The sequence below is a fragment of the Ambystoma mexicanum genome, chromosome 2p (assembly GCF_040938575.1).
Source record: "Ambystoma mexicanum isolate Mex_15411 chromosome 2p, UKY_AmexF1_1, whole genome shotgun sequence".
Classification (NCBI taxonomy): Eukaryota; Metazoa; Chordata; class Amphibia; order Caudata; family Ambystomatidae; genus Ambystoma; species Ambystoma mexicanum.
The window spans coordinates 19,539,934-19,557,473 of NC_090923.1; the positions used below are offsets into that span (position 1 = coordinate 19,539,934).

A 17,540-nucleotide genomic window follows, 5' to 3' on the forward strand; every position below is an offset into this window, starting at 1 on the left:
TTACATTTGCGAAGTGGGCTAGTCTTAAAGCAGTTAACTCCACACAGTAGCATACCAGATGTTATAATGATTCAACAGAGCTGGGATCCAAACAGAATCTACAGAACTCTAAATCTTTTGGGCTCAAATTTCTTCTGACTTGTACTTGGCGAGTAGGCCATAAGTCGAAGCGCGCTCTCAAAAGGCCAGATCTTAAAGCGACAGATGGAAATTTTAAAAAGTATGCTTCTGGTGTTTTAACTGCTTTAGGCAAAAATTGGTACTTACAAATTTGGCGATACTTTAGACATTTGTCTCTCGTGTTGGCCCAATCCGGTTGATATATTAATTTTTGTGCCTTATCCGGATTTGTCACTAACATATGGATTGATACGTTTGCGTTTGCTAAACAGGCCAGACTTTCGCCAACTCACCATTTCATAAAACTTTTATCTGATGTTAACACATAGTCAGCAATTACCTGTAACATATTTGGATGATGATTTGCCAGCAGACATTTACGGAACAATGAGCAACATCGCCATAAATAGATGGCATGCATGGAAATTAGTCCCAGTTCATAACGTAGGCAGGCACCCGGTACACATTGCGCTAGGGCGAGAACTGCCCTCCAGAATTTGGCTTCTAATCTATCAAGATTTAGAAGTTTACAGTTCAGTAGTGTTTTGGCTCCGCATAAAATGGATGGAATTGCTTTCATGGTCCAATAGGTGATTGCTGGTTTTATCGTAAATTTACCTTACCGGTGCAGTATAATTTTTGTCTGCGATATGGCTGTGGACAATTTCGCTTCCATGCGCTCTACTTGGCCACATGGCGTTAAAGAACCTTCAAAAACTACTCCAAGGTAAATGTATGAGGTCACGGTTTCTAGTGGCATTTGATTTATAGTCCATTTATATCTGTTCCTATGATTTTTATTTGCTAGGTATGTTACAATCTGTGTTTTATTAGTGTTAACCACCAACTGATTCGTAACTAGATAGGAGATGAATGCGTCAAGTAGCTTCTGCAAACCCATCAGGGATTTTGAAATGAGCACTATGTCATCTGCGTGGTTCAGATTAGTGATTTTTTCCCATTAAGAACTGGAGCGTCAGATGATATGTGCAGGAATGAAAATCTTAGCTCTTGAATAAAATAATCTAAGATTGCTGCAGCTAATAGGCAACCTTGCGTTAAGCCACGAGCTGTCTTAATAGGGGCTGATAGTAATCCTTCCAATGTTAGTCTTATACGGATAGATGTATCGGCATGAAATAAGTGAATGATATCCTGAAGGACTGGAGGGCAGCCGTCTCTTTTTAGTTTCATCATAAGAAGGACACGGGAGACAGAGTCAAATGCTGCGTGTAGATCTACAAATGCAAAATAGACAGATTGCTTATGCATCTGGCATTGAGCTTTTATTGCATTGAGTGATAGGAGATTTATACAGGTACCTAGACCCACGACAAATCCTGTTTGTTGCTGGTCTCTCATATCACAGGATTTCGTCCAAGCGTTAAATTCGCCCAACACCGATTTTGCAAAAAGCTTCCCCGGAGCATCTAATAAAGAAATCGGGCGGTAATTTTGCGGGTTTGTGTGGTCACCTTTCTTATATATGGGCACTATTATTGAAGTAGTCCAGGATGCCGGTAATTTACGATATACCATCACTTGGAAAATGGCATGGAGGATCTTAGCCCAGAGCTTCGGATTTTCTTTGAGGATTAAATTGTGCAGGCCGTCAGGGCGTGCAGCTCTGGAGGAGCTTTGATTTAGTATCAGCTCTTCGAGTAACGACGGCGAGCATTGGATATTCCAAGCAGTAGTTGTTTGCATCCTATACTCTTCCACTGCAAAGTTTGGGTCCTTATACAAGTTTGAAAAGTGAATCACCCATGTATCCTCCGATACCGCTCCAGTTTGAACATGTGCTTGTAACGGGATTGAACGGTAGTTAAGCAATCTCCAGACTTCGACTGAGTTTTTAGAGCGAATCGAGTTAAGCATGCATTCACTATCATGCTGGAACATCAAGGCACGTCGACCACGTATCCAGTTTAGATATTTACATTTAGCAGCTCTTAATGCCTGACTGGGGTTGATATTATTTGAGGCTATTATTAGTCTCTTCTCTTTACGATATTGTGAGTTACGCAACTTAATTTCCGGATCGAAAGAATGCTTATGAGTTTTACTGTTTGGATTTGGAACAATCGTATTTTTAAAAGGTTCCAAGAAACTGATATAATTAATCATCTTATGGGAATTGGCAGATCTATTTATTGCATGGGAAAACTTCCATAGATTTCCTTGGGTCCATTTCAAATGATTTTTAGAATTGTTAACCTCTAGGTGTTGTTTTATCCATTCATTAGCTAGGTTTCCAGTTGACCAGTTGAGCTCCAAGGAGAGAAGGTGATGATCGCTTTGTGACTGAGGAATTATTTCAAAAAGAAGAATTCTACTGAACAGGTGCTGCTCTACATAGAAGTAATCAATAGTGCTTTGGCTTGAATCATGCTGCCAAGTATATTTTGGGGGTATATCTCTCTCAACTGCACCATTTACTATTCTAAAGTTCCTAACAGTCATGAGGTTGGACCAAGTAGAGATGGCCCTTATCTTGCTTTTCGAGCTGGAAGATAAGCAATCTAGATTTAAATCGCCAGCTATGATGGTTTCTGTAATGCCATTGGTTACTGATATTACATCTAATAACTCAATCAGGCCTTCAAAAAATGCTTCATCAGTTAAACCTGCCGGGTTGCGATAAATGTTTATAAATGCTATCACATGATTTAAACACGTGATTTTCACCAGCTGAATGAAGATGTTAATGTTTCTCCAGGCCTCCACTTTGAAGCCATGTTTCTTGTTAACAGCTTTGGCCCGACGAAGGCCGTCCACGAGTTCCGGCCTTTGCTGATAGGAGTGCAATATCGAAATTATCCCATGTAGGGGGTTCGATATACCAAGTCTCTTGTAAAGCAATTACTGCATATTGTTCAGATAGTAATTTTATTGAGGTTTGTAGATGACAATGACCTCGCGTGTTCCAACACGCTACCTTAAAAGGGTATGGCCCTCATTCTGCGTTTGGCGGACACATCTAAAATACGTTGTTTAAAAGCCAACATCTGAAATCAATTGTTAAATCCAGTCCCCGGAATAAATGTTTCTAAAATCCATGGTGAGCAAAGCAATGCATTTGCTTTGAGCAGTTTTAGAAGGTAATGAGCAAATGCAGATTAGCACTGGTGGAAAGACAGTTTAAAGTTAATGTTTATGTTTATGTTTATTTTGTTTATATAGTGCTTTACGCCAAGGCGCTGTACATTATAACAACAAGAATACAATTACAGTAGAAGCAATTACAAGCTATGAATCAAACCAGTAATACAGCAACTAGAGTGGGTTGTGCTGAGGAGCAAATGGTGGTTGGATTATAAGGAGGGGGTATGTGTACCAGGTGGGGCTTACCATGACAGCTGGATGCAGGCAGGGCTTCCTTTGGATGTGAAACAGATTTCATGGAGAAGAGCTCGTCACTCCAGCACACTCAGACAGGGGGCCTTAGAAACGGGGCCGTTGACTGCAGGGGCCGGCTTCCGACTGTTGGCAAAGTCAATTGGCTCTTGAAGTATGGAGCTAGCCAATCGCTATGAGGCAGTCCTCGAGTGTCAATCTGCATTTTCATGGTTAAGTTAGCACGGGCGAATCCATTCATCCATTCATTTATGCATCCATTTAGTATAAGCTCTCTTTAGTATTATAGTTTGTTTTGAGCTCTCATAGATCGACATTTGCTGAGAGCCATGTAGAAAGATATATTTAGCTTGTTATTTTGTATAGCGCACATTCTGTGTTTCTAAGCGCTAGAATGTGGTCTGTTTTTTGTCTATTATGAATTAGGTTTTTGCTGAGCGCGAAAGGCAAAAGCAAATGTGTTTGCAGCTGAACACAGTGTGTGTAGATGTTTTCAAAATAAATCTGTCTCTTGGCAGACTGTAAGATATAACCTTGACTGCTTGTTTTCATTCTGCAGTTAGACTGTCTCGATGCGAGAAAGAAAGTATGTTAGCGATATGCTTGCTGTTCTTAGAATATTATACGAGAACATGCCTCTGTGTCCCTGTACAGATCACGGCTATGTTGAAATGATGTATGCACGCACGGAGTTGAAAATGCTGGTTGCCATAGACTGCTTTCTACGCCTGTAAAATGTAAAATGCATCATCAGTACAATGCTATTCTGTATAAAAGTAGATTTATGTGCTGTTCAGGAGAGAGTCAGTAGTTGGGTAGAGCAGAGCTAGAGAGAAGCTGTGCTGAAGCATTCATTGCTAGAGAGTGCTCATTGCTTGGTAGTGATTAGTGACTATTGCCATGCATAAATAAACATGCATTCCTATTATCCATTTCTGTGTCTGCCGTGATCTTCTTTTTGTTTCCATAGCATAATAGTTTTAGTTTCACAGGAGGAGTTGCTTTGTTAACTACAGAAAAGTGAGGACAACCATTTTTGAAAGCTTTTTCTGAGCAGGACACCGATGAGAACCCTTGTCATTCAGGCAATAACACAGCAATTCGGGGAATACAGCTTCTCAGTAGTGCTTCAATAAGGTGCAACCAGCGCACTGTGGCGAGCGCTCCATTATCGTGTACACTGCTTCTTTTTTGTTTTTGCAAAACCTCTCAGGTCCAACTTGGGTCCTTTCTCTCCACCACCTCTCTCTCAACATGTGGTGCTCCCCAGGGCTCTATACTCTCACCCTGGCTCTACAATGTCTACCTGGTCTCTACCTTCCGCTCTAACTTTCAGTCTTATGCGGATGATACTCAGCTCTCTTTCAGACTCCACTCAGTCTCTTCTTCTCTTTTGCTCATTCCTGACTGTCTATCCGTGATTCAGGTTTGGTGCGCCCCCAACGATCACTGCCGTAATGCCAGTAAGGGAGAGAGCCTTCTCATTGGGACTCCTGCTCCCGTTTTGCCTCCCTCACTCTGGCCCCCTTCGTGGCCCTCTTCCTTTACCTTCCTGTGAGGCTAAAAACCTTGGTGTCATCTTTGACTCCACTCTTTCCTTCTCTCCTCACATCACAGACATTGCCAAGAAGACCCAGTACCAGCTGCACCTCCTCAAAGGTAACCTTCCTTTTCTCACTTTCCCTGAGAAGCTTACTGTCTCCAGAGCCCTGTTTCTCTCTAGGCTGGCCTACTGCAACAGTCTCTTTCTCAATCTGCCTTCCTCTACTCTCCTCCCTCTACAAATAATCCAGAAAAGGACTGCAAGACTTGGCCTCAACCCCAGCGGTCATATCTCTCCAGCCCTAAAGTCTCTGCACTGTCTCCTGGTGGCTGCAAGGATCAAGTTCAAGGCCCTTTGCATCATCCACAAGGCTTTCTGGGGCCGGGGCTGGGGTCCGCCCTACATCCAACTTTCTCTTCCAAAATACCTTCCTTCTCATTCCCGAGCCCTTCGCTCAGCTACCTCAAACTCCCTGAGGGTCAGACGCTTCTCCACGCAGAGAGTGGGGGGGTAGATCTCTCTCCTCTGCAGGTGTCTCCCACTGGAAGGGCCTCCCTGCCCCTTTCAAACCTGAGCCGGACCACCTGAAGTTCCGGAAGCCGTTCAAGACCTTCCTTTTCTCCTCTGCTTTCTCTCTCTCCCCCCTGCTGTCCTACTTGTCTACTGCTCTGACTGGTTGCTTGGCTAGCATCAGAGTCTACTAGGTTTCCCGCGCTCCTCTAAGTCTTCCCTGCACTGCCTCGGGGTACACCGCACACTTAGAGGCTGAATCTGTCACCTGTACTGCCCTGCTGCCTCCTTGCACTTACCCAGAGTCCTGCTGCCCTGGCTGCACTCACTCAGAGCATTGCTGTCCTGACTGCACTTCACATCCCCTCTCCCTTGCACTCCCCCTCCTCCCTTCCCCCTGCACTTTACGTCATAGCACTTGCACGATCTGAATGACGCAAGGGCTAGTACGATTGTTTGTTCTTGTCCTCCCTTTGTCTTCCCTCCCTTGTCTTGGGCGCCTAGAAACACTTGTGTACAGGCGTGTTATAAATGACAGATATTATTGCAGTCTTGCAAGATCTCAGGGCTGCTCCCCACAGACTGCTTGCTGACTGGCAACATGGGGGCAGTTTCTAGGGGGGCCCTTGAGTCTCGGGGTTCAGACGCAGAGGAGTTGCTAACAAGGTGAGGGGGATGAGGGGGCTATAGTCCCGGGTCTTTTGGTTGCAGCCCTGGATAGAAGCTCAGGGGCTAGCTAGCCCTGAGCTGAGACAGTCGCGATATTAGCTTAGCCTCGGATCTCTTCCAGACCTAGCAACACCTGACGTCGTCCCTGCCTGGTGGCCAGCGACACACCGGAAGCGATTGCTTCCTTCGCCTACATGGCCATAGAGTTTGACATAATCCTTTCTCTGCTCAGCCATTTACTGCAGCAGCACCACCAGCTTGGAAGTCTCTTTTTCTCTTCCTCCCTCTTTGCTACAATTCAGGAAAGCGTTTAGAACTCACTGAATTTCTGTGCTTATTTTTGCTTGCACATGCGCTGTTTCACGTCTTTATATAGATATTTGTATCTGAATTGTTCCATGTGTAAAATATTGCGCAGAGCCGGCAAGCGATTATTTAAATAAGAAACAAGTGTGGCATTGTTAACAAAAGTAATATCTGTGAAATTTAGGAGTGAATTGGAAAAAAGGTATTTAATATTAACATAGTGATAAACACTGCCTTCTGGTGTGTGAAAATCCAGTAATGGTCCAGCAGTAGGAGCCGTGGAGGCCTTATGAGTACTATGGGCTGTTATAGGCCCTACCTGGCCCAGACCGCTCTCTTTATCGCTACTAGCATCTTGGACTTTCATCTCTGGTGCTATATTCCTTCTAGGCAGGGCTTTAAGTGGGCCGAGGCTAGCTGGGGCAGAGCCCTGGCAGTCCTCAGGCTGCCCTTTAGCTTAACAGGGCCACGTGCTTAAAGGGCTGCCTGTGGTGTCGGAACTTCTGCTTAGATAATCAGAGAGGCCTGACCTTGTAGGCAGCACTTTAACCACATGGCTATGTTGAGTTAAAGGGCTGTCTGGTGGGTTTGGTACCCCTCTCAAAGAAAGAATAGGAGGCAGGGTGCACTGCTACCAATTCTTTTGGTGAAACTTCCCTTTTTGTTTCTTAATCACCGGCCCGACCCCCGCGCTGGAGTCAGTGATTAAGAAACAAAAGGTTGGGGCGCACCAATGTGCTGCGCTGCTCCTCCTTTACTCCCACTACCCCCCACTCCCTCTCCCCACCCCCCAACCCCCACTTAGGCTACTCCCCCTTGTTAGAGGCCCTCCTCAAATCTGCACTCCACTAAAAACACTGCTTTAAGTTAAATTGCAGCTGCGACTTATGTGTTTAGCCATTTTTTGTCCCAGAATTAGTAAAGGGAGTAAGACCCTTTACCATTTCTAGGGCTGAGAGTGGAGGTCATAGCCGCGGGGCTGTGTATGTATGCAGAGGGGCATATAATGGCAAACCTGGGCGAGTGGCACAGTAGGGCAGAAGAGAACACAGGTGATTAATGGCCTGTGTTCCTGTCCTCTGATTGCCCAGCGCCTCTGCCCTGGGTGTTAATGTTAATGGCTTTTATATTGCGCACCAATGCCACTTGCGTAGTCTCCGGGCGCTCACGTGGATCTGTAATACAAGGCGGGAGGGTGGGTTGTTAATAGGATTGAGTGGAAAAAGAGCAAGAAAGCTGTGATGTGCGGTTGGCAGCTTCAGTTCGGAGACACCGTTCACTGATCATAGGTGCGGTTTTCGGGAGTTGGCCGGCATTTGCTATTGTGCGAAGCTATGTGTGGTTTGTTTTGTTGTTGTGGTGTTGTGAACTAGGTGCGGGTTGTGGTGCTGTAGAGGTCTGGTTGTGTCAAGTTCAAAGTTTGCAAGGTATATGCAGACAAGTTTGTTAGTAATGATTGTTGGCGAAGGTCCTTGAAATCCATTCAAGCAATCCACAATTACCCCCCCTTAAGTCTACCCAAGTTCTCTCCATCTTTCACTCCAGGCACCCATCCTGGTGCGCCACCCTCTCTCCCGAGGAGTTCACCCCAGTGAACCACTCCCCACACCCTGGCTATCAATCCAATTTTTGTCGCATACCGCCTCCCCACTTGAAACTCCATCCAAATGTGTTCACTTCCTACCCCTGAGGTCCATTCAGGTGCGTCACACCTTCTACCCGGAAATCCATTTGAGTGCGTCTCACTTCCCCCTGTCTTGAGCCCCCTCTCAGTGCATCCCATTTCCTACGTCTGAAATCCGCCTAATTGTGCAAGATTTCCTATCCCTGATATCCTTCCCAGTGCATTGCGGTTCCCACCCCAGAAATCCACCTAAGTGCGACAGATTTCCTGCCTGTGAGATTCCTCTTGCTTCGTCACCTGTGGTATTTGTGATCTTTGTCTGCCCCTAGTTACGTTTTCTGGGTTTTGCCACATCGGTTGTGATGCCTAAGTGTCTCCGGGGTTCATTAGGCTGTCTGATATCATAGTACTGGCTATATTTCTGGGTGGGTGGTGCGTTTACTGGCCTTAGCGTGATCTGCAGAGAATGTTTCATCGTCTTCCTCATTATCCTTCAGGCGTTGTCTATTATCTATTGGGGAAGGTCAGGTGCATTACTCCAGTTTATTTGGTGGTTCTTAGTGGGGTGTGCCTAGGCTGGGAGTCTCCCTTTACTGAAATTTCCCTCCCCCGGTTTCCCTTGAGCTTCCTTCTCTTGCCTATTCGTAACAGGTCTACCAGCTTCTCCTGTTCATTATTAGTTTCTCTTTGGGGACTAGGGAGGGCTTCTGCTTAGGTCTCTTTTTCCAGTCCTATTCCTCATTCCTTTGTTATTTTGTGCTGCTTCTCTTTTTCCAGTACTAGGTGTGTTACGAGGTGTGGAGGCACTGTTTAGTCGGTTTCATTGTGTTCGCATCTGAAGAGCCAGGCTTTAAGGAGTTTTCTGAATTTTGATTGGTCCTTCATGTTGCGGATTTCCTTGGGCAGGGAGGTCCATAGTTTCCTCGCTAGGCATGAGAATGCTGACGCACCCAGTTTTTTCTTTGAGTATTGTTTGGGTTCTAGGTGGATGTCCTCACAGGATCTTAGGGTTCTGGTGGGTTTGTAGATGGAGAATGTCTTTTGAATAAATTCTGCTCCCTGGCCGTGTATTGCTCTAATGACAAATACAATCACTATTTATACAGGCTCTCATGCCGCATCCCGTCATGTTCTAAGCATGATTAAGGTGCAATTTAAACCTTTTGACAATACGATAGTGCTCCGGTTACTTTCTCACCTGCTTTAAGACGTTCATGGTGTTGCCTTCTTTCTGAGTCCTGAGCGTGGTTTGCGTGCTGAGGTGCTGCATGACTCACTGCAAAATGCAAATCCGGATCGGCTGCTGTATCGCCTGTAAGAAGAGAGAAGTCCATGATGAAATCCTGCTCAGTGAGCTTTCCCTGCCGGCCTACACTACCCAGCTTCCATCCTGGTGTGACATTTGCAGGAAACTTCCAGAAGTACTGCAAGTGATGCCCTTCTGATGAAGATACACATTCTGCACCCCACTCACACCCCTGCGTGCATAAGCCATTCAGACATACAGCTCAGGGCGAGCATGGGTTTGATACCCGGCTCGTCCAGTTCTGGAATATTCTAACTCACTGGAAGTGGTGTAGACAGGATGTCCTGGTAGGGGTTCCGGTCCCCGCAAAAATGTCGCCATACAAGAATGTCGCTGTTTTTTTGCGGAGACATTATCATACATATCCTGTGAGGGACACCCCCGCAACCCCTGAATTTTAGTTTTTTGTTTTAAAGGGACCAGGGGACACCCCTACTCCCATTTACCCCATATATTGTCCCCATATATAATGTTGCCTATGCCATTTTCCGGCGACTACATGTATGGCGACATTATATACAGGGACAATATTACCTGATACCCTGGTATGGTGGTCCTGCACATTATACGTGTGAGCCTAGGACAAGGGTCTGTCCAACTAAAGAAGTTACATTTATTTCATCAGGGCAACGTCTTTATTATAATGATATGAACCAGGCCAGTCTTTGACCTATTATAGGCTATTGGATACTTGTAACTAAACAGGTAAACAAAACATTTTTAACCAACTGCCCTTCTATTCCCACAGAATGCAAAGTGAGGTGACTCCAAATAATTCACATCTGAATGTTAGTACTGTGCTTTCAAGACGCACAACAAAATAAATTGTGTGATGAGGCACCTGTTGTAGTCATTGCTTGGCAAGGCCATGTATCGTGTTCTTGTGTGTGATTTGAGAAAACCTTTTGAGTTCGATAAAGAAAAACATTCTGCTGTTGCATGTTCAACAGTCAGAGCTTTGGAGATAAAGTAAGCAGTCTGAAAAAGCCAAGGCATTTATTTTGGTGATTCAGTTTGTTGCCTTGAAAGATTACATTGCCTCTAGAGCACCTGGACCAGATGGGTTATCCAATGCTGCCCTGAAACGTGACCCGGAGACTTGGGCGAACCTAATGGATCTCATACTAACTCTAATCAATGCAGTAAAGTTATTACCAACTACGTGGAACAAAGCGGTTCTGATCCCAATTTATAAACAGGGCGACAGAGATAATCCTGCCAACTTTAGACCAATTGCCCTGTTCGATCCATTGGGAAAATTGTTTGCTTCATACCTTCTCCAAAAAATTGACTACATGGGCGAAAGCTTCAAACCAATTTGATAGTCGGCAAACCGGCTTCACCCCTAACGTGGGAAGTATCGTAAATCTCCTAATCCTAAATTTGCTAAAACACGAAGCCATAAGAAACAACGTGCCCGTCTATGCAGCGTTCATAGACCTGCACATGGCTTTTGACGCCATAAACAGGTCCATCTTGTGGGAAAAACTTGCCAAATGGAATTGCCCTCCAGAAATTAGCGAACCAATCAAACTATTATATTCCAACACTACAGTCTCGATCAGGCTGACGAAAGAAGGAACCACCACGGAGCCCATAAGAACATGGAACGGCCTAAAACAGGGGTTCCCCTTAGCGGCGACACTGTATAACCTATATACTGCTGACTACTCCATGAATATCAACCCTGCAAACCTCAATCCGCCGAAGATAAATTCACTCCCGATTATATACCTTATGTATGCCGACGACATCGTACTCCTACATAAAACGCCCTCTGGACTACAGGAGAATTTACGTATGACATAATCATACATGATCAATAACGAACTCCAGATTAATAACAAAAAAAACAAAATCATGGCAGCAACTAATCATCACTAGACATCTAACCGAAACAAATCAACAAACTTTATACTAGACAAAAAAGTGATGGACACAGTTACCTTCTTTAAATATTACTAAACCAACATAAGGATGAAACTGCCTGGGTGACGACTCTAGAAAGTAAAATCCAAATGCTGGCATGCCAAGGTGTGATGCTAGAAAAGCGCTACGGAACATTTTCTGCGAAACCGATCATAGTGTTTTACCGCCAGAAGGTAATCCCCATTATTACTTATGGGAGCGACGCAATGATCACTGCCACTAACATAAACTGGCATAAGCTAGAAGCATTATTCTGGCAGAAAATTTTACATCTCTCAAGGATATATCCTATAACTAGATTACGTTTTGAGGTAGTCCTACAATCACTAGCCTCACTAGTCTGCTGGAAGCAGTTGGATCTTCTGTGTAAGGTCATAAATGAAGATCCTATTCCAGCAATGCAAATCCTTAAAATAACTCCACAGGCAATGCATAACACCATCTTGAAAACATGGAAGACTGAACTGTTTAACCAAATGGCAAAGGAAGATATTACGGATGAAATGCTGATAAATCGCCCACAGCGTGCAAAGTTCAAGCTACAGCGCAATGATTGGTCCAAAACAATGGCAGTGAAGGCAAGCTACTCAACGAATCTACAATGCCCGATTGACATACGAGCATTGAATGAACTTCCACATTACTTGGAACTTTTTCGGGATCCAACTATCCGCACATTTTTCATGAAAATGCGATTAAATATCCTTCCCACCAGACAAAGATTATCTCAAATTCGATATTTACTGAAAGAGGAACATTTCTGTCGCTTTTGCAAGAACAAAGAGATACCTGAGTCTCTTAACCATCTAATTATGATATGTCCTGCACTAGTCGACAAGAGAAACCTCTTTAGAGACCTATTCAAGATCTCCCAAAAACAATGCCACGCCACTTTTGGGGAGACCGAGGTCCGTTGCGATCGCTCTCCCTTCTCCCTCCTGGCGGATCTACCCGCGCTTTCGCGCCTGGGGAGCCGCCAGGAAGAGAGCTTCTGGAACCGCTGCTGGAGGGTTGCGGTGCATGCGCGGGAAACCGCTGTCTCGGTTCCTCACATGCGCCGTAGATTGGGCCTGCGCTTTGGGAAGGGCTTGTCTTCCAAGCCTCGTTTCGGGTCTGCCGGCACCCGGAGACGAAACGGCTTGCGTTTCAGGCCTCGCGGGTGCCGGCGGCCCATAAAAGGGAACCGCAAGCAGAAGCTAACCGCGTCTCAACGCGGAAGCTTCATTCGTGTTGCTCGCTCCTGGTTTCCTGTGGTCCCTGCTTCCACCTTGCCTTGCCCCCAGCCTGCCTGGGTGCCCTGCTCAACCCTGGGACCTCTTGGGCCCTTTTTGCCTTGCCTCCAGCCTGCCTGGGTGCCCTGCTCAACCCTGGGTCCTCTTGGGCCCTTTTGCCTTGCCTTGCCTCCAGCCTGCCTGGGTGCCCTGCTCAACCCTGGGTCCTTTTTGTCCTGCTTGCCTTCTGCCTGCCTGGGTGCCCAGTTTTGCCCAAGGGTCTCTTTGGTTCCACTTGCTCTACTTGACCTCCAGTCGCCTGGGTTCCTTGTTCTCGTCCTGGGTTCCCTTGGCTCCAGTTTCCCCTCTGACTCTCCTGGGACCAATTGGGCCTTTGTCTTTTTCCCTATTCCTTGGGCTCTCCCTTGTTGGTTTCCCTTCCCTATCTGGTTCCCCTTTTCCTGTCTGGTCCTGCCTGGTGCCTCGTCCTTTTTGGATCTAGAGACCATCGGGCTAGTCAGCCATCTCCAAACCAGCTACCTGAAGTTCGCCTGAAAGTGTCTTCCTGCGGATTGGTGCCCCGACTTAGTCTTTGTTTGGTGTGATCCCGCGTTCACCTTGGACTTCACCTTGTTCCGAATCTTCAACCTGACTGCTGCCTCTCCTGTCTGTGCTTGCACAGTCCCACCGTCACGTTAATCAGGAGAGTGCCTTCCGTGACGCTGGGAGTCTGTCCATCCTCCACCCTGTACCATTTGGGTGGTGGAGAGGCGGGTTCCCCGAGTCACACACTCGTCATTCAGCTGGCTACAGCCTGGCGGCCCCAACAAGATCCACATCAAAGAAAACAGGTACGCAGTCTTCCCGTACATCCCAGCTTGACAGATTGAGACGCCTGCCTTCAGACCTTGAGATGGAGGATTCGCAAGAAGTGCGGAATGAGTTACAAGCACTCAGGGCGGAGATGATCGCCTTCCGCCAGGAAAATCAAACTCTACGCCAAATGATAACCCAAGGGGTTCTGAGTACCTCACAGGTGGTTGGCACACACAACGCCCATCAAGTTTGATGGAGACCCGCGACGAGTAGCGGAATTCTGTAATCATTGTCGAATCCATTTTCTTTTCAGGTCGACTCATTTCAACAATGATAAGGCCAAGATTGGTTATATCTTGGGGAATTTGACTGGCAATGCTCTGGCCTGGGCAACTCCGTTTGTGGTTACCAATAGCCCAATTTTGAATGACTTTGCAGCTTTTGAAAAAGCATTCCTTGAGGTTTTCCAGACGCCCAACCTGGCCTCCGCTGCGCAGAACCAGTTGATGGATGTGAAACAGGGGAACGCCGACATAATAACATACATTAGTCGCTTCCGTTTACTGGCAACCAATTCCCAATGGCCAGAAATCACACAAAAAACTCTGTTTCGTCGTGGGCTAAGAGAGGAGTTCAAGGATGAGTTACTCCATATACCCGAACCAGAGACTCTTCAACACCTAATCGAGCAGGTGCTCCGAATTGATCAGAGACTGGCAGAACGGAAGGCAGAGAGACGTCGGTTCGAGAGGGGCAGTTCCAGAACGACCAGTTTACCTGCCGGATCATTTGGGCCTACTGAATCCGGACCAGAGCCTATGCAACTAGGAGCTATGAGAGGTCCTTTATCAGAGGAAGAGAGAAGACGAAGAAGAACGTTACGTCTATGTCTCTATTGTGGAGCTGCTGGGCATTTTCTGGGTACGTGCCCTTTACGATCCCAGAAGAAGAAGGCGGAAAACTAGAGGACAAGTCGTGTATTGGGAAGGCAGCGACAGGTCCCCCTCTTTCTTCAGACCTTTCCACGTTCTGTTCAGTTCTACATCCCATGCAACCCGTGGTGCTACAGACTCTGAAGATCTGAATCAAGTTGCCTGGCAGAAGTTTGGAGGTGTTTGCTCTGTTGGATAGCGGGGCTTCCGGCAATTATATTGATGAAACATTTGCCTCTGTGAATCGGATTCCACTCTTGTCCAGATCCACTGCTCTGCCCGTGGAAGTCATCGACGGAACTCCTTTGTCCTCTGGGCCTGTCTGACAATTCACAGTGGGTCTACCTCTTCAGATTTCCAACCATCTTGAAGATCTCGCTTTGGACGTCATTAAGTCCCCCACCTACAAGGTGGTTCTGGGCTTACCATGGCTGCAACACCATAATCCGGTAATTGATTGGAGAACGCACACCCTGACCTTTTCCTCTGCAGTTTGTGCTCAGAAGTGCTGTTTGTCCGCTCCGACCCGGGCTCCTTCGACCCCCTTGAACTCTAATGGTAGTGGGGTCCGTGTGTGTTCCATCTCTCATGTTCCTCAGGAGTACGCCGATTTTGAGCACGTGTTTTCTGAACCGGGCGATATACCTCTACCACCACATCGCTCGTTTGATTGTTCAATCGAGTTGTTACCAGACTGCGTGATTCCCCTTGGGAAACTATACGCTTTAACACGGGATGAGAAACAAGTGCTTCAGGATTACTTGTCGGATTGTTTACAGAAAGGATACATAGTTCCGTCTAAGTCTCCCGCAGGGTTTCCCTTGTTCTTTGTGAAGAAAAAGGAGGGCACCTTGAGACCTTGTGTTGACTATCGAGAAATAAATGACATAACAGCTAAAGACCGATATCCACTTCCATTGATTCGCAATATCCTGGAAACCCTACATACTGCCCGGATCTTCACCAAACTGGATTTACGTGGAGCGTATCACCTGGTACGCATCAAGAACGGGGATGAATGGAAAACGGCTTTCAAGACATTATTTGGGCATTTTGAGTATAGAGTCATGCCATTCGGTCTGTGCAACGCCCCAGCTATCTTTCAACGGTTTATGGACAACATCTTTAGTGATCTCATTGGTTTGTCAGTCTGGATATATTTGGACAATATCTTGGTTTTTTCCAGATCCATCGAAGAACATGTGAGACATGTACGTGAGGTCCTTCGACGTTTGTCTTTCAACCACCTATTCGCAAAGGCTGAGAAATGCAGTTTTCACCTATCCAGTATTGAATTCTTGGGATTTGTGATCAATCAGGATGGGATAGAGATGGACCCCAAGAAGGTACAAGCCATTCAGGAGTGGAAACAACCCCATGATGTAAAATCTCTACAACGCTTTTTGGGATTCGCAAACTTTTACAGGCGCTTTATCCCACTGTTCTCTCAAATCTCAGCGCCCCTTACCAGGCTGACCAGCAGTAAGATCACTTTCAGGTTGGATTCTCTCGCTTCTCAGGCGTTTGACACCTTGAAGTCGGCCTTCATGGCCGCCCCGATTCTGCGCCACCCTCAGGATGATCTACCTTATATCGTAGAAGCAGACGCATCGAACTTTGCTGTTGGTGCAGTTCTTCTGCAGAAAGATCCAGAAACTTCCGTTGAACATCCGGTGGCCTACTTCTCACGCAAGCTGAGTCCCAGTGAAAGAAATTATGCGGTTATCGAGCGGGAACTGTTGGCTATAAAAACCGCGTTTGAGGAATGGAGGCATCATCTACTTGGAGCCCGTTTTTCGGTGGAGGTTCGTACTGATCATCGCAACCTGCAGTATCTACGCTCCTTGCAATGCCGAACGCCCCGACAGGCTAGGTGGGCCTTCTTTTTCTCCCCATTTGTGTTTCACGTTACATACATTCCAGGAACTGCTAACTTGAAAGCGGACGCTCTCTCTCGATCCCTGGAAAAATAGGAAGAAACGCCCAGCTTGGATCAGCCACTGATTTCCCCTCAACATTTCTTATTGACTTTGTCATCTCATCTACAGTCTATCGCTGACGCCACCTGGACGGATCCTGAAAGATCGGCCCTTCTTCGGCGTGAGTCCGTATCGGAACATGATGGACTTCTGTTTTTCTGGAAGAGGCTTTACATTCCCGAGGGTACGATTCGAGAGGGCATAATGCATGGGTTTCATGATTCACCCATTGGAGGGCATCGAGGGATGAGAGCTACACGTGAACTGATATCCCGACAATTTTGGTGGCCTAGGTGGGCTACCGACGTTCAGAGATACATCGAGAGTTGTCCCGTCTGTGCCCAATGTAAGGTCCCAAGAAGACGGCCTCTGGGATTGCTGGTACCAACTGAATTAGCACCATACCCATGGCATACTATCACCACTGATTTTGTGGTTGATCTACCTCCCTCTGACGGGTATACTTGCATCATGGTTGTGGTCGACAGCTTCACCAAATATGCTCATTTCATCCCATTCCACAAGATCCCTACGGCCGCTCAGATGGCTTCAGTCTTTCTCCACGAAATCTATCGATTACATGGTCTCCCAGAAAAGATAATCTCGGATCGTGGTTCTCAATATCTTTCAGCATTTTGGAACAAGGTGTGTAGTCATCTGGGTATACGTAGAGCATTGAGTTCTGGTTATCACCCGCAGACCAACGGGCTTACTGAAAGGACTAATCAGACCCTGGAGGAGTACCTCCGTTGTTTTGCCAACGCCACTCAGTCCAACTGGAAGGCATGCTTAGATCTCGCAGAAGTATCCTACAACAACACTGTGCATGCTTCCATTGGAATCAGCCCATTCTTCTGCTCTACTGGTCAACATCCTAAATTGGTGCCGTTTCATCCTGTGCCCACCAGTACTGTTCCGTCTGCTGATGTCCTGGTCTCAACCATTCAATGACAACAAGAATTGGCACGTGAGATTCTGAAGAGAGCCAAGGAACGGATGAAGGCCCAGGCTGACAGGAAAAGGAGTTTGGAACCAGATTTTCAAGTGGGGAATAAGGTGTGGCTGTCCTCCAAAATCTTGCCACTTCGCAATTTACCGGTTAAACTAGCTCCCCGGTATTTTGGTCCGTTCACGATAACCGAACGGTTATCCTCCGTAGCCCTCCGTCTCCAGTTGCCTCCCTCTTGGCATGTACACCCTGTTTTCCATGTCTCCCTTTTGAAGCCCTATGTGACCGA

The 17,540-nt window shown here is 46.4% G+C and overlaps 1 protein-coding gene across 1 annotated transcript in view; it reads right to left on the minus strand.

Annotated features, from left to right (window-relative positions):
• Positions 1–17,540, minus strand: part of LOC138566149 (zinc finger protein interacting with ribonucleoprotein K-like) — a 231,946-nt gene that overhangs the window by 151,085 nt on the left and 63,321 nt on the right. The window contains exon 4 of the mRNA XM_069643163.1: positions 9,328–9,441. Within this exon, the coding sequence (XP_069499264.1) occupies positions 9,328–9,441 (114 nt within the window). The remainder of the gene's footprint in view (positions 1–9,327; positions 9,442–17,540) is intronic.